Below are 20693 nucleotides of genomic sequence, written 5' to 3'. Positions count from 1 at the left end.
GCCTCCGGCTCTCCTAGAAAGGCGGGGCTCTGCTTGCCTCAAGAAGCCTCTCACCCCAAAAGAACCAGCAGCAGCCCTTGCATGTTAGGGACAGATGGCCTTTTCAAGGGCCTGAGAGTCCAGGACTCCTGCTGTAGCAACTAGTTCCTGCTAGGGAATTTTAGAAATCATCCAGTCCATTCCCTTTTTCTTTAAAAACAAAAACAGGAAATGGGTGTAGAGAGGAAAATGGCCATATTGGAGGTCATACCGAGCCGGAAACAGAAGAGCCACAATGAGAAACCAAGTCTCACCCTGGATGGACTTTCCCTCTGGCTCTTGCCCTCAGTAGAGCTTCCTATTCCCAGCCATCCTTTGGGGAGGAGTCTTGCTGGATTTTAAACTTTCCTCTAATTACTCCACAAATCCCCCATTAATCAGTGCTTGTGGTCCCACCATTAATTAGCTGTGTGTCAGGAGCCCTTGGGTCTCCTTTTTGCTGGCCAATTGGGGCAAGTTCTTGCCCTGCCGGAAAGAGATGTGACCCAGTCTTAGTGGCCTGAGGACTAAGTGAGGCCACACTGGGGAGTGGTCTTCTGCTTGGAGCACTCAGGGGAGGGCTGGGAGGCAGAAGCTCCCTCTGGCCCTTCCCATGGGCAGCATCTGGGAAGGACCAAAATGATTGACTTCTGGCCTGGCTGAGCCCGGCAGTCAGTCGTTTGTGTCCCTTTAGAAGATGGGCCGGAAGCCAATTGTATAGAAAATAAAAACTTTATTTTTTTCAAGTTTATAAGATAGTTCCCATTACATATAACATTATGGTCAAGGAATCTACAGCCACGAATGCCCTCGGTCACATAAATATTCCAAATCCAATGTGTATTCCTGCTTTGAGGCATCTCAAGTCCAGAGGGAAAATCCAGTTTTGAGCAGAATCAGTCCTTAAGGGAGATAGTTCCTGTCAGTGCATTAGGGACTAACCAAGTTCTGCTTTCCAGTCTTCCAAGAGAGAACAAAGGGAGGACTGGACCATTGCTACCGAGATCACCCAGGGTCGGGACATGACAATTTGTTTCCTGTGGCCTGAGACCTCCTGGGATTCAAATCTGGTTTCTACAGTTTGAATGCTTCAGTTTCTGAACGAATAACAGAACAAGGAATGGTGAGAAATGAAATCCGTCTCTGGGGCTGGGAAGTTCTGCAAAGTGAGATTGCCCCTCGCAGGGCCCGCTGCGGCCTTCTGCCCAGCACAGCTCCCAGGAGGGGGGGGGGCAGTCACACTAATGCATGGTCTGCAGCCCATAGCTCTCCTGGGCTCTGGCAGCACCCACAGTCACTCTGGCTGGGAAGAGCCCGGCAGCCACCAGCATTTCCCTTCAAATGCAATCTGCCACCAACCTACACTTCCATGGAAGCAGACCTGGAGAACACTACCTGGAGCGAGGATGGCTGCCCTCTGTACTGACCTCTCAGCAGAGGACGCAGGGAAAAAAACCAAATCAAAGCAGATCTGCACATTGTGGAGGGGACCTAAGCAGGCGTATGGGCTGGGCGGGGGGGAGGTGTCACTCCATCTCACGGACATATGGACTGCCCTGTCAGTACTCTGGACGTGGTGACGCTAAGGCACGGTCAGTTTTACATTCTAGAGTGAAGCTACACTATGAGCCTGGGGTCTCCTAATGGCTCCGGATCACCAGGGGGAGTTTTTGGACCCATCTTACAGGAACCAATCTGGTGGAAGTGTCATTCACTTGGCTAATTCCATGGGGGATTGTCTCAAATACAAAGGGTTTGGGGCATGTTCCATTAGACTATTAGCAACTAAAGGATTCAGGGCATTCCTGGGCCCAGCCCAACATACAGATCTCTCCATTATAAAGATTCCTCTTGGAGACATGGGATGTGTGTGTGCTGAGTAGGGAGAACACTGCAAAGTGATAAAGTAGGGACAGACTCCTCCAGGCTTCCCCTTTGGGGCAGGGGGCCAAGGGGACTGGTACGGACCAGTTGCCATCTAGGTGGGAGGGCTTCCTCCCTGGGCAAGGTTCACCTTGGAATAACCCACACCCTGCTATTGGCCAGGAATGGACTCAGCCCCTGTAAGGGGGGGAGGAAGGAGGGGATACACGACTCTCAGGGCTCTAGGCTCCCTGCGTCACAGGAGCAGAGAACTCTCTACAGGGTGACAGGTGTTGGAAGGTGGAGGGTGGATCCCTCTACCATTCTTGCCCAGTCCACAGCACGGCATCCTTGGGGGTAGGGTGCAAGAGAAGCTTGGAACCAGAGAGAAGGGAGGCTCTGCATGTCAAGGTGCATCGGAACGAGAGCCTTTTGCCAATTCTGAGACACGGAGGGGACGGCTTCTTAGGGCATTAAGATCCAGGTTCTGTTTCATCCTAGGACAGTGTCTCCTCTGCTTTTGGCTCCTGCTTCAGGCAGGGTTGGGCCCCTCCCTTTAGGCTGGCAGAGTGCAGCCCTCCAGAACAAAGGTAGAGCCTTCTGAAGCCCCCAGCCAGTCTCCTGTCTGGTCGGAGGTCAGGAGGCTACAGGCCAGGAGGCAGACTGAGCCGTTTTTCTTCTATCAGGTATTCCCCAGGATCTCCAGCCTGGCAGAGGGAGCCCCAAAGATGCCATCTAACTGGGAGCCAGTGGAAAATCAGGTCCCAGCAACAGCCCAAAGCCTGGCATTCTTGCAGCTCAGCCAAGGAGAGCAAACACCAGCCCTCAGAAGTCGGGGCTAACCCTGCTTCAGGTCCAAGGGCCTAGCTCAGTGCCCGGGCCCAGCAGCGCTATCTATACCGGAAGAAGGAGCCTGAACTACGTCCCCATGGCTGTTGGCAGAAGAGGGGCTGCCAAGAGGAAGCTGGTGGTCCAGCCCGAGGAGGCAGCAACAAAGACTGGGAGAGAGGGAGAAGAGCAGGCCCAGGGCACCACTGAGATGGGACATGTGCAAAGAGGTACAGGGCCTTCTCCTGGGCGGCTCCGGCCTGGTCCAGTATCCAGATGCCTGGCAGATGTGGGAATTGGGCAGACGCCGTGGAAGGGGGCAGATAGGAATCAGGGCTATTTCTCCTGGGTTTGGCAAGGGAGGCTCAGGGATAGAGAAAATGTTTTTAGAACAGGCATCACATGACAGAAGGTCACTTGTGGGGGGTGCTCTGTAGTGCAGAGGCTTGGGTGCCTCCCCCCTACAGCTCTTTAAGGACCAGTCCCTATACTGAGTTCACACATTAGTAAAGCCAAGGGTGACCTCAGCAAGAGGGGGCAAGCCCAAATGAGAGATGGTTTAGGACAGCTGGGGAGGAGGGGAGTGAGCCCCAACCTCAAGGTGGAGAACAGAAAGGGGCCAAGGAAAAGCTACTGGCACGAGTAATGGAGATCAGAGAAGACATGTTTTCCAAGAAAATCTATCTTCCTGTTCCCCAACTTTTGGCTTACTAAAGAAGGGACAAAGAGAAAATCTGCTTCAGAGACCAGACCCTGACCTATAAAAATAACACATCCATTCACCGGGAATAAATTCAATAGCTGAATAGACTACAAAGGACGGAGAGAGGTCACAAGAGTTTTCTGCTTCTAACCTATAGACCACAAGTTAATAGCACTGTGTTTTCTCATCACACACTACATTTGAGCACAACTCTGCCTCAGGGATTTTTTTTTTCTTTTTTAAAGAAAACAAAAGGAGAAGAATTAAATCACTGTAGCTAAGGTGAGACTGCCGTTCTCTCCATCCGTCGCCTGCTTCGCTACCAGGGTGTGCGCCCTGGGATGGATGCCCCTCCTGGAGAAAACAAACTGTCCCGGCCTGCTCTGGGCTCCAGCTGGGCTCGCACATCTCGTTCCGAGGAAAGAAGAGTGCCCCCGTGGGGAGGAGAAGGGCTCATGGGGCTGGCACCTCAGCTCCCATCCTTACAGGAAATCCAGTTCCAGGGCTTGGTGGAGTGACACAAGGTCTCCGTGGTTTGTGATCCGCCAGAAAGGCATGTTGTGCTGAAAGAGATGGGGGATGTCTTATTATCCACACTCCCTGCCCCCAAGATCTGTCCTGGCCACTGCCACTCATGACATCTCCCTTGGGCTCTAGTCATCCTTCCAATTTCCCCAGACTCCTGCCTAGCTTAGAGGCACAAGCTGTGGCCTTTGGCCTCTTTTATTCCTCATCTGAACAGATCAGACTCAAAAGAAACCCACCCCTCAATAGGGAGACAAAGCAAGTTAGACAATCTAGAAGAGAGGGAGGAGAAACTTTTCGGGGCCCCTTTCTCCTCTGTTGCAAATTAGATGATCTACAAAGTCCTTTCTCATCCTAATTCTTGGCAGTCCCTGAGAGGTGATGGATTCAGGGCACAGAATGAAACAATTTGGGGGGGGGACACAGCCAATCAGGGATGATGTTTTGCTTTCCTTTACATGACTGTAATAGAAACGTGTTTTTCTAATTTGGGAAAAGGGAGGAAAAAGAGGTAGATTTTCAGTGATTGAAAAAATAATGAACAATTTAGAGTGAGATGTGGAAAAGCAATAAGGCTAAGAAATCTTTCTCTTCCAAAAAAATTAATTTTGCTATGGAATTTGACTGAAATTCAAAACCTGACTTTCATTCATTTTGGAAAAGCAGGGAGGCTTTTGGGGGGCAGCACTGGTAATGTAGAAGAGGAAATGAGGGCCGCACCACTGCATTGTGCATTAATGGCGACCCTCTCCCTTTCCACCGTTCCTATAGAAGAGGCTGTCCAGCCTCTGCTGGGACCCATTCAATGATGAGAAACTCACATTCTCTCCTCACTGCTACACAATAGTAACTGGCAGAACTGGGGAGGTGGCCTTCTTGGCCACCCCTTAGAGACTAAGCCCCCTGGGAGTCAGGGCCCTGCTGACCCTCAGGCCTTGGCACTTCTTCTCTAAACCCTCTCCAAGCCCCTGGTCCCAGGCTTGAGGCTTGGCTCTTCTCAGGATCTGCACTTAGAGTCCTCTGTAGTATTGAACCCCACTTTGCTGAGGGACCAGAAGGTCCCGATAACCTTCAGATTCCCTCACACATGGCTGCTCCCTGCACTCCCAAGAACATGGCTCCTTCTAGAAGATGCTAGGCCCAGCTTCCCCCCCCCCCAATTCTGGGTGTTCCCCTCCTCATACTCATACCCTGATGCACATTTTATAGAGAAACTGAGGGCTGGAGAGGACCCCCCTGCATGCTCTCGCTCCAAGCCTGCCTGCCTTACCTCATAGAGCTGAGAGGGGCAATGAGAGCAGCCTGGAAGGGAAAGGGGATTAACTGCACACAGCACCAGCACGGCCCCAGGGGCTAAGGGGCCAGGGAAGCAGAGATGAAGACAGCAGATGGAGAGGGGACAAGGATGGGGAAAAGAAGAGAAGCTGTCATTCACTTTCTGTGGTTTAATCCTAGCCTCCTCCTCATGGGACACCTGGAGGAACAGGAGGATCCTCCTCTGGCAGAGAAGTCCAGAGGGGATTGATTCTGCCCTGAGCATGTGGCTGGCAAGTATGAGGGGCAGGGGCGCCTCCCAGCCTTACATGACTTGGGGGTAAAGGGGAAGAAGAAAGGCAGAGGGGAACCAGAAAGGGCCTCCCATCCCTGTTAGGTCACAGGGCCTCAGAACAGCCTGGGAGTGAGTCCCCAAGGTACGCCTGCCCCACTGTGGTCAAAGGGAATGAAGGGGCTGCAAGGCTTTCCTCCCAACCCACTGGCTCACATATCCCTGTGGGAGAAGATGCTTGTCCTCCTAAAGTTACCTGTTTGGCCGCAATTTCCTCATCCCGCCCATCTCCGATCACTACATAGGTAACTTTCTTGCCAAATCGAGACACAATTCTTTCAAAGCAGCTCTCCTTCCCTGTGAAGAAAAGGACAGTTTGGAGTGTGACTTCTGCCTCTAATTTCTGTGGCTGAGAGAGGGCTTTAGCAAGCCCACTGAGCCAAACTTCCCCTAAGGCTTCCTCTTGCCCACTCCTCCCCATGGCTTCTACCCCCATGCTCAGGTCCCAGGGCTGCTGGGGCTCTGTGGTAAGCAACTTAATGGGCGTCTCTGTCACGCTCTTGGTGGGGGCTGGCTTTGAGTCTAAGCTGACTAGCTGCCCCCGGACATGACCCCCACACCCAGCATTTACAGTGAGTGACTGTCTTTAGGTTTCCCCACTGTCCTTTGAGGACAGCAGCAATTCCCTCTCCACTTCTTGGAGAGAAGCAATTTCTCTGTTTAAGGGTAAGGGGCTGGGTGGGTAGGCGGACAGTATGAGGGGATGCTAAGGGGGAAGGGAGATTCTGCCAGTCTGAATTGGTCAGGTGTGGTCTGCCCCAAGAAGCGGTGCCATCTCCTGACAATCACCTCAGCATGGTACCCTGCATTTCCCAATGGTGTTGCCTTACTTCCTTGTCCCAAAGTGCAAGAGCAGGTGCTGTATTACCAAAACCCATCACGGATAATGGAGGCAATTAAGGCAGTATTCTGGGTGATGGAGTGCCTCATCTGCCCCATTTCAGGAATACCCTCAGCCTCCTGGAGGCTCCCATCTCTCTAAGCCTCAGCTCTTGGACAGATCTCTAATCTCCCCAGTCATAAGCCACAAGTGGAACTCCCCTGAGTTTCTGAACTGCACATACCACATCCCCCACATAGAATGTAAGCCCCGAGGAGGCAGGCGTTGTTTGTGTCTTTGATACTTTAGTGTCTAGGCATAGTGCTTCACACTTTGGGGGAGCTTAATAATAAATGCTCATGGAACTCAATCTGAGAAACCCGGCAGTTTGTAGACAAAGACAGACACCCCCCTGTCCCCAACAAGCTGCTGGTCTCCTGCAGTATCCCTTTCCCCCAGTATCCCCAACTGATCTTTGTTTTGCTTCTGAAATGTAAACTGTGAATGTCTGATTTGCTACGAGAGTGATCCTTTATTCTCCAAATCCAGTGGAAAATAAAGAATAAGATCATGGAAAACCAGAGTTGGAAGGAACTGGAGAAAAGATATATAGATGAAACCCTTCATTTTACAGCAGAGGTGGGATCTGAACACAGGACCCCTGATTCTTATAATATTTATTCTACTACACAAAATATAAATATGAGAGAAAAGCTAATTCCTTCCTCCTTTCCTCATCTGCTCTGACCCATCCTTTCCTATCTCCTAGGCCTTAGCATCCAATCTATTCTGCATCTGACCTATTCCACCCTAGACCAAAGGATCTCATCTGAACTACTCAAAGCCTTTTGGTTGCTCAACCCAATCATCTGGCTCTTAACTGGGCTCATTTAGACATTTTGCCATCTCTAACTGTGCCCCTTCCAAAGCATCGTTACTTAACAAATGCTGGTGGAATTTAAATGACTCAGTCCCTTTTCTGTTCTTGGCCCATTTCCTTACTTGCAAGTGATAGTGGGAAAACTCACCAGCCCAAGGTCAGAAACTGTCAATTCTACAGCCCCTTTGGCTCTAAAATCTTATGGTGGATGATCTTCTATATCCCCAGTAACCTGTACATTAAATTCAACACATTTTTATCCAGCACCTACAATGTACAAAGTCAACAATCCTTTAAGGATGCTGTGTACGTATAGAAGTAGGGGATGGGGGTGTCTGTTCAACTTGAGTGCCTTCCAATTGTTTCTCCTGGGCTGAAGAATATAACATAAATCCAGATAAATAAGAAGGAAGCTACCACACGTACACATACAACTGCTCACTTCGGATTATCCAGAATGCAAGGACCACAATAAACCTTCATGGTGGTGCCAAGGAAGCTTCGAAAGAAAACAGGGTTGTTACTCAACTGTGCTCAACTTAAAAGTCCTCAAAAGTCATGTTAAAGAAATTCTTATAGTGATGCTACAAATTTGGAATCCAAATCAGAATCTGAACAATTTGCCATTTTGAGGGCAAATACTTATGATCAGGTGAACATCTGTCATCTCAGAAGTTCATCCAGCTCAGTCCTCAGCATCCTTGACAAGTGGCTGCCTAATCACCAGCTACATATCATTCCTTATGAGGAGCTCAATATCTGATGAGGCTGTTCAATGATATTATAAAGGTTAACACTATCTAGTGCACATGTAACTCAATGGGAAATCACAACTAACTTCTATTTCTCTAAACCTGGTCTCTAGGTCTCTTTCTTTTTCAATTCATCCCCCACATAGCTATTAAAATTATGTGCCCATCCTCAGGGCAGCTAGCTGGCACAATAGATAGAGGACCTGAGTTCAAATCTGACCTCAGACACACTTAACACTTCCTAGCTGTGTGATCCTGGGCAAGTCACTTAACCTCAAATGCCTCAGCAAAAAATACATTAAAAAAAATAAATTAAAAAAACCCCTCAAATACAGACTTTACCCAAGCACCTTCTCATTCAAAGACCACTGATGGCTTGCCTCTGCCTCTAAAATAAAATGGAGGCTATTAGCCTTGCATGTGAGGACTGTCAGTTTGAATGGTTTCAGCTTATTTTCATATCACTTCCTCTGGGACCATTTATCTTCTACCCATATTGGGCTAACTCAGGGAAGCTGAAGAAGGGATGGGGTTGAGAGTATATGTAATGAATTCTTGATCAACACAATGACCTATATATATAACAATGCCAACAGAGTCACAATGAAACCTGCTATCCATTTCCACAGAGAAAATGGATGGATTCAGAGAAGAAATGAGGAAAAAAAAAAAAAAATGAGGACATATTTATCTTTCTTTTTCTTGCTTGGGAACATGGCTAATGTGGGAATTTGTTTTGTGTATCTCTATATATTTGTAGTGGGTATTGTTTTTTTCCTTTCTCAAAAGGTGGGAAGAGAATCTGAACAAATATTTTTTAAAAGTATGTATAAGGGGCAGCTAGGGGGTGCAGTGGGTAGAGCACCAGCCCTGAATTCAGGAAGACCCGAGTTCAAATCTGATCTCAGACACTTAACACTTCCTAGCTGTGTAACCCTGGGCAAGTCACTTAACCCCAGTCTCAAAAAATCAAAATAAACAAACAAACAAATAAATAAATTAAAAGTATGTATAAAAATAAGAAAGTATGAGTTCTGTTTTTGACATGAGTTTGAGAAGTCTCTTATGACAGCCAGAAGGTTTGAAGCTCTCAACGGAGACTAGGGCTAGTATTTTCAATCCTTTTTCAGTCATGTCTGACTCTTGGTGACCCTGATAGTGTTTTCTTGGCAAAGGTACTGGAGAGCTTTGACATTTCCTTCTCCTGCTCATTTTACAGATCGGGGAACTGAGGTAATAGGGTTAAGTGACATGCCCAGGGTCCCACAGTAAGTATGAGAGGTGGCATTTGACTCTTTTAGGCTTGGCACTCTATGTAGAATGGTGCCACCTAGCTGCCCCAGAGATAAATGTACAGACCTGCCAATCTGTATAGAAATGATAACTGAACCCATGGGTCTCACTGAGGTTACCAAGAAACTACACAGATGAAGAGGACCCAGGACGGTATCAGGGGCGGTATTGGGGCGAGGTGCTGTGGATAATGCAAAGAAGGGGCCTGAAAGGGAACGGGCAGTCAGATGAACAGGCACGATGGTCAGGAGCGCCAAATGCTAATTAGGAACGATCAGGATTGAGCAAAGACATCGCCAGATGTCACTTAACTGGTATATGCATGTAACAGGATTCAGAGAGACCTGGGAAGACTTGTGTGAGTTGCTGCAGAGCCGAGGAAAGAGCACAATTTAGATAAGGATCATAGCATTCTAAAGGAAAACGACAAGGTCACGCTGGAGAACCGTAACTCAATGACAAATTAGAGGATCCGACAGTGGTAATACATGAGCTCCCTTTCTTCTTGGCAGTCAGCTGTCAGTTAAATAACTTTTATTAAGTATTTCTTAAATTTTACCACATGCCAGGCACTGTGCTAAGCATTGGGGACACAGAGACGAAAGACAGTGTCTCTTTTCAAGAAGCTTAAAATCCAATGGGGAAGACAATAAGCAAACAAATATGAAAAACAAGCTACAGACAGAATAAACAGAAAGTAAACAATCAAACAAAGGCACTAGAATCAAGGTTGGAAAAAGCTTCCTGCAGAAGACGGGATGTTTGAAGAAAGGCCGGGAGACAGGATGAGGAGGGGAGGGGCAAGGGGGGAAGGGTCTGTTCTTGCCACACTCAGGAGGCCAGCATCACCACCATCAAAGAGGACGTGTGGGGGAGGCAAATACAAGAAGCCTGCAACAACAAGAGAGGATGAGGCCAGGAAGAATTGTGAAGGCCAAGCAGGGTTTTGCATCTGTTCCCAGAGAAGACAGGGAGCTATGGAAGCATGTGGGAAGGGAGGGATTACACAGCAAAGAGGCGAACAGACATGGAACAAGGCACACATTTTTAAATGTTATGACTGTGTTGATTTGTTTGTTTGAATATCCTTATTGGCTACAAGGAAACAATCTATTACAAGCGAGCTATGGGAGAAAGGGATAGAAGGCAGTTAATAGGAAGGGACAGTAATGATTTCTAAGACCATGGAGAAGGGCAATTTTCTAAGAGGATCTCTGTCTTTATGTGTCCCATTCACTTTTCTGACATTTTTAGGTATTATTTTTAAAAAATAACTTAAAATGTTAGTACTGAAGTACTAACCCTTCATTTTTCACACAAAGAAGCCCCTTGCTTGGAGTCATATGTGTGTTCTAGGTGGATTTGAAGCCTCCTTTGAGGCTCTCGAGGAGGGTTTAGGTTGGTTCTGCTTGCCCCCTCAAGAGCACAGCCAATAGCAAGGGCAGGGGTAGGGATGCTTACTACATAAGACAACTTCCTAAGAATGGGAGCTGTGCAGAAGAGGATTGGAGGTTGCCTGCTCCCTGCCCTGGAGAGCTACGAGCAGAGGCTGAAAGCCCATTTGTTAAAGACCTTCCTAACACTGAGCATTCCTTTTATAGTTGGACTAGGTGGCAGCTGAAGTCCCTTTTAATTATCAAACTCTACGTTCTGACTCCCAGTCAGTATTGGGAGCAAAATCCAGGGAGCACATCTCAGCCAACAACAATGTAACGATTTTGAGGGGAAACTTCTAAGAAGTGAAGAAGCCACGAGTTCCTCCAAGATGTGCTTTCTCAGGATATTCCCCAACTTATCCTTTTGGGAGGTGGAAAAGCTGAACTTGGAGTCAAGACCTGGATTTAGATCTTGGCCACCACTTATCTGCTTTGTGACCATGGCCAACATCACTTCATTTGTCTGAGCTCTTTTATTTATTTCCTGATCAGTAAAACAGGCCAGCATTTTACTCACGTTTATATTTACTTATAGTTATTTAACTGCAACCAAAGTAAAGAAATACTTTCCAATTCTGAAGCTATATAAGCCTAAAAACGAGAAAATGCTGTGTGAAAATACTGTTACTGGAAAGTCTGATTATTTAAATGCCCTCCATTCTCTGGGACTATGTCGGGCACCCAGATTTGGTATGAAGCCAGACTGCTACCTCACCAGGTAACAGTCGTAGGCCTAAGACTAATGATGATGATATTACTGACGACAGCAGCGAAACCTCAAAGAGTTTTTGAAAGTCATTTGATCATATTTGTAAAGACAGAAGGGACCTTGGATGTTGTCTAGTTCACTCTCCTCATTTTACAGACAAGAAAACTTGGACTAGACAGGTTGGGTGCTCTGCCCAAGGTCATATAGACACTAAGTGCAGTGGGCACATCTCCATTGTACTATGTTAAGCACTTTCTATATATTTTCTACTTGAAGTCTAGCAACAACCTTGCAAGAGGGACATTAAGAGCATCAGTAAACTTGTTGAATAGATGGGGAAACAAAGCAAAGGAAAAATAAAGTGCTAGATGTGAGATTCAAAGCCAGGCTTCCCCGGCTCTGAAGTCAAGGTCTGTCCAGTACACAATATTGCTTTCTTGTTACATACATAGGCAAGCAGATTTCTTTAAAATGTCACCAGAAGCAGTGCCTGCCAGAGGCAATTTCAAAAGAGGCACAAAATCAAGCTCTCAGTTGCTGTAGTAAAAATCTTTCTTTCAAACAGGTTTCTAAGCCCATGTGAGACAAGCCAGACAATACCTTTGCCACAATATCTGGGCGGGGGGAGTACTATAGAAGCATGTGGTACCTATTTTAGTAGCACTGTAGATGTTCTCGATAGGAAACACTTCTCCCAGGCCATACAGGAGGACTTTGGCCAGAGCAGGCACTAGCTGTGTGGTTGTGATCAAGACATTCACACAATTCTTTCTGGAGAAAAGGAGAGAAAGTTCAAATCAAAATCATAATACCCACATAGCTTCATCATGGGCTTGACATAGAGCTTATAGCTATTTAACTGCAACCAAAGTAAAGAAATACCTTCCAACTTTAAGACTATATAAGCCTAAAGAATGAGAAAATGTGTGAAAATACTGTGTTAAATGGAAAGTGTGATTATTTAAACGCACCAGACTGTAATTCACTTTTAACAAGCTAAAAAAAAAATTGTAGAACTAGAGAATTATCAGGAATGATTATATCTACCTGTGACCAACTCCACCCCTCAAACAGGAATTCTCTTTACAATACCATTAAGATAATAGCAACATATATTTCCATAGTGCTTTAAAGTTTAAAATGTGCTTTCCTCATGACACCATGAGTGAGGTACATAACCATTTTTACTTTTGAGAAAAGAATCTCAGAGAAGATAGTGGCTCACTAGGGTTATATAATTAGGAAATGGTGAAGCTGGGATTTAAAGCCAGGAGCCTTGATATAAAATCTACTGCTCTTTCCACTATAGCATATAAGACATCTCTTATCTGGTCTTGTATGGAGCACCATGACAGTGAGCTCACTACCTGTTGCAGTGAGGATGTTTACTCCAGTTAAGTATGGATACCTTTTACTATTTGCTCCTTATTCCTTCTCAGTTACTCTTAATGCAGCAGCTGGCGCAGGGCTAAAGGCCCACCAACATTCCCTAATTTTACCGCATGAACCGCTGGAGCAATGATGCTCCCTTCTGAACCTGGAAAGTTAAAGCAGTGTGTGTACTGGAAAGAGCACTCTGGATAAAGGTCAGGACCTCTAGGATGTAGCTCCAATACTTACTTAGTGTAAGTCTTAGCAGTTTCATCTGAAAAGTGGGGATACTTTTATCCCCATTCACCATCCATCTCACAGAGTTACTCTGAGAAAATGCATCAATAGCTAGGAGCAATTACCGCTATTATGACTGAAAGAGTGTTCTAATTATTTGCTGTGAGGGAAGTTTGACTGCCCCACAAGGCTACAAAATATTTGAAGATAGGGGTCTACAGGGCATGCATACTCCCTGTATCCTCCAAGGTGCCACAGCCAGGTATCAAACATGATTAATACTTGCTAATTTTAATGGAACAACAAAAGGTGACCCACTATGAACATTCCCCTCGACAGGAGATGAGTCTTGGGGAAGTGCTCCAACTGGGCTCACATTTGATCTGGTTGAACACATTTGATGTGGGTGAACATTCTGGGACAAGAGACAGAATGGGAGAATGAGGCCAGGGAATGAGTGTGGATCCTCATGTATGGATGAAATATGTGACAGGCCCTACATTTAACAATTCACCAAAGCATCAAGATTGATTTCTAGTGCTCATAGACTTCTCTCTCTTTTCCCCCCTCCCTCTCTGACTGCATAGTCCACCTGGGGAAACGTGGAAGACTTTGCTTTGAGACCATTAGCTTGTAAAAAACAATTCCATACCTGGACTGAATGAGAAGTAATGACTTTAGTGCTGTTCCCAGCCAGGAATCAGTTAAGACTTCAATTTCTGCTCTTAGTCTCTGAAGTGCTTCCTTCCTCTGGGGACTGAGAAGGCCTTTGGAAAGAAACAAAAACAAAAACAGACAAAGCTAATTTATAGCATCATGTTTTGGCTGGTACTGGGATTCTCTTCAACTCAAAAATGCCAGGGGCCCAAGTTGGGACTGTCCTGAAGAATGCTTGTGTCTCTCTTGTTGGATGCTGCTCATCAGAGAGGAAGCTCAGCACCACATGACACAAAACAGTTTTTGCTTGACTGCCTACATCAGGACACTTCAATTTAGATATTCAATCTAAGCATTTGACTCAACCCAAGTAACTTATTTCTTTTGATCAGGCTTGTCTCTTTCCAAAAGCACTACAGGCAGTTTATTAATAAGACACAGCATAGAAGGAAATACATTTTAAGCAGCAAGATGTTTTCATTATTACAGGAATTCTCAGATTTGAGGTAGCTCAAGAAAAGAGGGAAATAGGTTGAACTATAGGGGAACTGGGATGGATGAGTGTTCTTTGTAAAAAAGCACTATTCAGCTCATTTTTCTTAGCATTGTTCAGGAAGGAATTTAAGAAATGGATTCTTGTATGAATGATGATATCCAATGGAGCTCAAAGAGTAGGACACTAGGGACAAAGACCTAGTTCTGGTCCAAGCCCTGCCATTAATTTGCATGACCTTGGGCAAAGCATTCCCCACCCCCCCTTCCTGGGCCTCAGCCTACAGTTGGTGTTTTAGTAATTGTATTTCATTTATAATAGTTTTGTTTATTTTGGCTGTAACACTATAAATATTCTATTCTGAAGAATATGAATATTGTTTCTCTACTTCTAGCAATTTTTCAGTTCTTTTTAGTCTACCAAACCTTGCCCTGAGCACCCAGTCCTCCCAAGCTGTCCTTGGCTTTTCTTGATGGTAAGGAAGTGGGACTGATCAGGCTGTGGGTGGGGAGTTGTATTTTCAAAGGGCTTACTGAGAAAAGAATGGTACCACGCCAGAAAAATTAATTTCAGATATTCTGGTACTTGCATGCAAGATATTTTGGGCTTTCCAGGCTATTTGAATCATACTAGGTAAGCATCATCACTATAGTCATTAAGATTACTCCCTATACACTCCCCCTCCTGTGATTTTCTTCTTTCTTGGCTTTCTGAAACATTGCCCTTTCCTGGTTTTCTCCTCTCATCCATTTGACCATTATAATCTTTTGTCTGCTCAAAATCTCATCCATTATTTATGTGTATGCTCTAAGTACCAGAGTCTCTCTTTGTAATCTCATCAGCTCCCAAGTATCCAATCATAATCACCAAGTTGATGACTACCAAATCTACAAGTCTTCTGTTATCTCTCCCATGAATTTTATTCTTGCATCATTAACTGCCTGTGAGGTGTTTCCCCCCCCAATCAGCCAACTGGCCCCTCCATATTAAGCCCCAATAAAAATGCTGTCCCACGCCTGAGCCTCTGGTCCTTTGCACTTCTCTATTTATGTTGAGGGCCCCCACCATTCTGCTAGTCACCCAGGTTCATGAACTTGGAGGTAGCCTCAAATCCTTCCTTCTCCTCTTCCCCAAAACATCAGCTTTTGAACCTGTCCCCAGCCTGGCCCCTCCTTGGCAACACTAAAGCCGCCACTTTCTCACTCAAGGCCTCTGCCTCCTGCTTCCAGACTCCAGGATGGCTAAAGACCAGACCACATCAGTTTCTTGCTCAATTGTATTTTCAGCGGTTCCTCACTGCCTCAAGGATAAAATCCAGGCTTCTGGACAGTCTGGCTCCACTTTCCCTTTTAGGCTTATCATTTCACATTGCTGCTTTTTCTGGAGCTCTGTGCTTGGTTAAATTGGACTACCAGCCACTCTTGACTCACAGGCTCTCTCTTAATTCTGCAAAAACAGTTTTCTATACTTGGAACGATGGTCTTCCTTACCAGTGCCCCTTAAACTCCTTATCTATAAAACTCAGCTCAGGCTCTAGTCCTCCAAAAAAGTCTTCTCTCTGATCCCTGCTAGTCTTCCTAAAATCACTTGGCATTTATTTAGCGTACTCTGTGTGTCCCTTGATTGAACGTATATCTCCTAGCTACATTGGTTTTGGACTTGCTGCTAATTTCAGTCCCTTTCCCATCCCTTTCCCTTTTTTAGTTTCCTTTTGTATGATGTCTTTCCCCACTAAATGGTAAACTTTGAATAGAGATTGTCTCTTTTTTTCTTTTAAACTTGCATTTGTCTCTAGTGTTTGGCATAGTGCCTGGCCCATAGGAGAACTTAATGAATATTTATTGACTGAATTGGATTGTTTCATTTTTGTCTTTAAGTGTGCAATGCCTAGATATATGTCTGTTATGTGACAGGCAAATTTCTCTATTCCCTAAAACAAACTGAATAATAAGAGCAGTAGTATGCTTATTATGTGTGGGATCAGAGGTGAATGCAGAACTGTAAGCTTTTTCAATAAACCAGAGGCATTCAGAGGCCATATTAAAACTCCACCGAAAAATTGTCTCTCTGAAGAAGCAAAATGTACCTTCTAAAGCTGCATGGATAAAGGAAGCAGGAATTTTTAGAGGGACGAGATGATTGAGATCTCTAGCGGTTCCCAATGACCTCCAGGAGCAAATACAAAGTCCTCTGGATGCTATTTCAAGCCCTTCACAACCTTCCTGGTCTGCTTACCTCTTACTCTGCTCCCATGGGATGCTCCCTTTCCTGACCTGGGGCATTTTCTCTGGCTGTTTCCCCATGCCTGGAATGATCTACTCCTCCTTGTATCTACCACCCTGCTTCCTTCAGGTCTCAGCTAAAATGCCAGATCCACTTTAGTCTTAGCACTTTATCCTATTCCTGTATCCATCTTTTATGTAGACAGCATTTATATGTCATCCTCTCCTTAGATTGTGGGACTCCTCGAGGATGGGCACAGTCTTTTTCCTTTTTCTGTATCCTTAGAGTTTATTAACACAGTGCCTGGCACACAAAATCTTCCTCAGAATCCTGCATAGTATGCTGCACACAGTACATTTAATGAGTGCTTGTTAAATAAGCGAATCTAGGTAAATACTCATTTTACAAAGAACTGAACTGAGTCTTAAGGAGGAAAGGGATTTGCCCAAAGTCATATAGTGAATTAGCAGAGTCAAGATTGAAACCCAGGCTTTCTAACCTGGGATTGGAATTCTGTCCAACAGGCTGTATAGCTCTGGACATGAAGCATTCTTTTCAAAGGCCAGTTGTGGAACCTGTAGATGTATGTCAGGTGCAGAAAATATCTTCTGGCCCATTTTAGCTGCTGGTGGGCACACTCAGAAATGAAAACCTACGGACTAAGGGGCCAAAAGCCTACAAAATTCTACACAGAAATTACCAATATTTCATTTCAGAGATTCCGATAGTATTTTGAAAAAGAGAATCACAGATGTTATTCACATGACAGTCCTAAAAATTCAAAAGAATTTTAAAATTATTTGTGATAGTAAGAAATTCTAGTTACACCAAGAATTAAAAACAGAGTTTCTAGTTCCAGAGGATCTGGTCATATATATCTCACAGGTGCACAGTTAAGTAAGTAAAAGGTTCTTTTATAAACAAGAAAAAGATTTTTAGAAGTTATGCTTTTTAGATAAAACGGTGAAAACAGACAGGTGAATCAGGAAGTCAGGCTAGCCTGTACACTCACCACCCACGTTGCTTTTGTGTTTGTCATAAATTTCTCTCACTTTGCGATAGCGGAAAGCCAGCTTTCTCATCCAGTCCACTCCTCCCTGCACACCTACAGCTGAGCCATGACCCGCACTACCTCCTGAGCCGCTGAAACCATCCGTGGAAAAACTGTAGTTGCTGTATCACAGAAAACATGGAGATTAAAATTCTTTCCTACTGAATGTTAGGTGACTCTTGTAATCTGGGCTTTCTAGCCTTTCTTGGCACTGTATTACTAAAGGTTCAATGAATTTTTTCCATGGCCTAAAAAACCAGAGTCTGCTCATTAAAACAGAGCGATACATTTGATTTTGATTCCTGAAAAACTTCTGAAGCATCTTATTAGAGGCATGATCTGGAAAAGGAAGCAGAGATCAACAAGAGCTAGCAGTGCTTCATCAGGACCAGGTCATGCCAAAGTAACCAAATTTCCCATCATAAAAAGTGAATGAAAATTCACATAAAAAGTGAATGAAAATGAAAAAGTGAATGAAATTTGGGAAAAGAAATCTAAAGCTAGAAAACAATTAGCCTTGGAGGAAGAAATGTTAAAGAGGAAATTCCTTCTATGAAGAATTATAAGAAAACTAGTAGAAGCAAAAAGGCAGAGAACTTTCTACCAATGAAGGCTGAAAAAACAGCAGAAGAAAGTATCATGAAGTGAGTTGTTTCTTTCTAGAGACCATTGCAAGGAAGTTAGTACGCTGAATGACATCACTGTGTCCCAGAACCTGGGTCACAATCTATGGGATAAAGATCAGGGCCTACAACGAATGGAATAATTTAGGGTGATCCAGGCTGCCTGAGGCAGTGCTTTCCCATCTTACATCTATTCTTGTGCTTTTCTTCCCAGGGCTCCTGGCACCACCAACATATATGGCAGCCATCAGCCTGGGCAGGGAACTCTGCTGGCTATGTTCAGATAAGATTATCTTATGTGAAAGCATACTTTCTTCTGACTGGGATTTTTAAAAATTGTGACCAAAGACAAGAATAGGAATTGTAGTTTCTTCATTACCTTAAATCCTGTCCATTGTCATCAGATGCCACATCTTCCACATGCACTTGGTCACATTCCTGTTAAAACAAAACACATGGTATTTTAGCCCAGTGGGTCAATGCTCCTATCAGGTGAACAAATTACCAGCAAAGGAACAGAAACAGATCAGCCAAAGTGAGCTGTGGCAGTCCATCCAGGATGACAGGCATTCTCTAGCTCTGCAGCCTGCCTCTGTTATTTAAGGCCCTGCTCCTGCCAGCTCTCTTCCACAGCCTCCTTTGACTTTGTAAAGCATCATTTACTTGGAACCTCCTCCTGCCTCCCCGGCACTGATGGATGAATAGTCCCTCCACAGCGCAGACCATCACACCTATAGCATCCCTGGCATAGGGCAGAGTGTGCTACAGTCTCTGTGTCCCCCAAGTCATAATCCTTTCCCCTTACTTGCAATCTGTACTTTTCCCATGGCCTGAGTAGGCTGCTTTGCCCTAGAGTTAAGTATATGCTTCATCCCACCAGACAATAATAAGAGGAGGACAGGGCTTATTTCTTTATATTTCTTATAGCATCTAGCACAGAGCTTTGCATATAATAGGCCATTCATAAATGTTTGTTGAACTCTACTGCTGAACTGAATAGATCTTTATTTATGACAATTATGATAAAAGTAGATGATTTAGCTAAAATACCTTAGAAGTCCTAGTAAATCTAATCCCTATATCTGATATGTGAAGAAACTCCCACTTGGAGAAACTGAGTAAGGTTCTCAGAGTCACATGGCTGGCCAATGGAAAGCTTGAACAAGGACTCTTGATGGTGTGCCAGCATTCTTTCCTCTTAGTATATCATGTTCAGCATCCATGGGCAGCTGCTATTCTCATTCAACATGATGTCTACTTGTTTAGGTCTTGTATGACCTACCCTCACGGGCATTTAAAAATGCTTATGTGGGGCAGCTAGTGAGAGCAGTGAGTAGAACATCAACCCTGGAATCAGGAGGACCTGAGTTCAAATCCAATCTTATTAATACTTCCTACCTCTGTGATCATTTAACCCCAACTACCTTAGCAAAAAAACAAACAAACAAAAACCTCATGCTATGGATAAAAGTCCCAACATACCTCCAAGTCATTGAAAAAGAGATGTGTGTCAGCCACCTCAAAAATCATCTCTTCCATAGTTAAACCTGAGCCAATCACAACTCTTGGGTCCTAAAAGACAGGATGAAAATCTGGTTAATTTGGCACCATGGGAAAGAGCTCTGGAGTTATAATAGCAAACGGAAGCAATGCTGCAATAGTATGTCACTGCAGCTTCCTTGTTGAATTATATAAAGTGAATTACATCACAGGAACAAGCTAGGAACTTCAAGAAACAAGTTAAAGTCTGGTTTAAATAAGAACTCTATGAATATATTAATTTGTATAGAAATGAAAGCTATCTTTTCCTGAGCAAGCAGCACAGAAAATAAACCTGGGAAGAATGACATTAAGGGTTGGATAATAATTTTAGAAACTGATATTTAGCTACCATCTTAAGGGATTACTTCATATGCTTCTTATATTGGTTGAATCTGGATTAAAGAAAACAAAGGAAACCCTTATCCAGCTCAAAAGGTGGAGTAGCCCACCAAAGAGGATGTCTTTTGGTGAGCATACAGAACACCAGAGTGACACACCTTAGATTGTAGATTATTAAAACAAAGAATGTCAGTGAATCCAGGGAAAAAGTGCTATCTACCCCAACTCCCCACCCACCCCTACATCATACTAAACAGGAGCCCAGAGAGATCAAACCTTAAAAGAGAGAACAGAAACTTCTGACAAGAGTAGAGCATAAAAAGAGCAAAAGGACTATTGGGCCCACAGTGCCTATATGCCCATTTCATATAAAAGGACCCAGAGAAACAAGATTCCACTGTATAGACAGTGTTGAAAAATACACTCTGCAAGCTCTCAGAGTCTCTCCATAATTGGGTTTGGCTCTCTTTAATTGTTCAGTGCATGTCAATGATTTCCACAGCAGGAGAATATCTAAGTATATGAAGGAAGAAATGCCCACCAGTATACTCAGAGATAATGACAACGCCTGGTTCAAACAGGACATCAGGTTTCAATGTGCTTTCCTAACAATCATCCCATGGTCTAAGTGGTACCAGTATCATCATCCCCATTCTATATTTGATAAATCTGAGGCTCAAAGTAGAGAAGAGTATATACTGACCCACTATCACAGACAAGATGA

The 20693-nt window shown here is 44.6% G+C and overlaps 1 protein-coding gene across 3 annotated transcripts in view; it reads right to left on the bottom strand.

Annotated features, from left to right (window-relative positions):
• Positions 1 to 737: 737 nt before the first annotated feature.
• Positions 738 to 20693, bottom strand: part of EYA3 (EYA transcriptional coactivator and phosphatase 3) — an 88766-nt gene continuing 68810 nt past the window's right edge. For 2 of the 3 annotated variants that reach the window (XM_074305626.1, XM_074305625.1), the window contains exons 12-18: positions 19571 to 19660; positions 18468 to 18526; positions 17427 to 17587; positions 13694 to 13808; positions 12083 to 12204; positions 5740 to 5840; positions 3626 to 3975 (exon numbers count right to left, since the gene is read on the bottom strand). In XM_074305626.1, the coding sequence (XP_074161727.1) occupies positions 3895 to 3975; positions 5740 to 5840; positions 12083 to 12204; positions 13694 to 13808; positions 17427 to 17587; positions 18468 to 18526; positions 19571 to 19660 (729 nt within the window). In that variant the 3' untranslated portion in view covers positions 3626 to 3894. Of the gene's footprint in view, positions 3976 to 5739; positions 5841 to 12082; positions 12205 to 13693; positions 13809 to 17426; positions 17588 to 18467; positions 18527 to 19570; positions 19661 to 20693 lie in introns of all 3 variants that reach the window. The other variant, XM_074305627.1, reaches the window with a different exon arrangement.

This window comes from Sminthopsis crassicaudata, chromosome 3, assembly GCF_048593235.1.
Source record: "Sminthopsis crassicaudata isolate SCR6 chromosome 3, ASM4859323v1, whole genome shotgun sequence".
In the NCBI taxonomy this organism is placed as follows: Eukaryota; Metazoa; Chordata; class Mammalia; order Dasyuromorphia; family Dasyuridae; genus Sminthopsis; species Sminthopsis crassicaudata.
The sequence above is the reverse complement of the archived record's forward strand: the minus strand, read 5'-3'. Positions and strand labels throughout refer to the sequence as shown.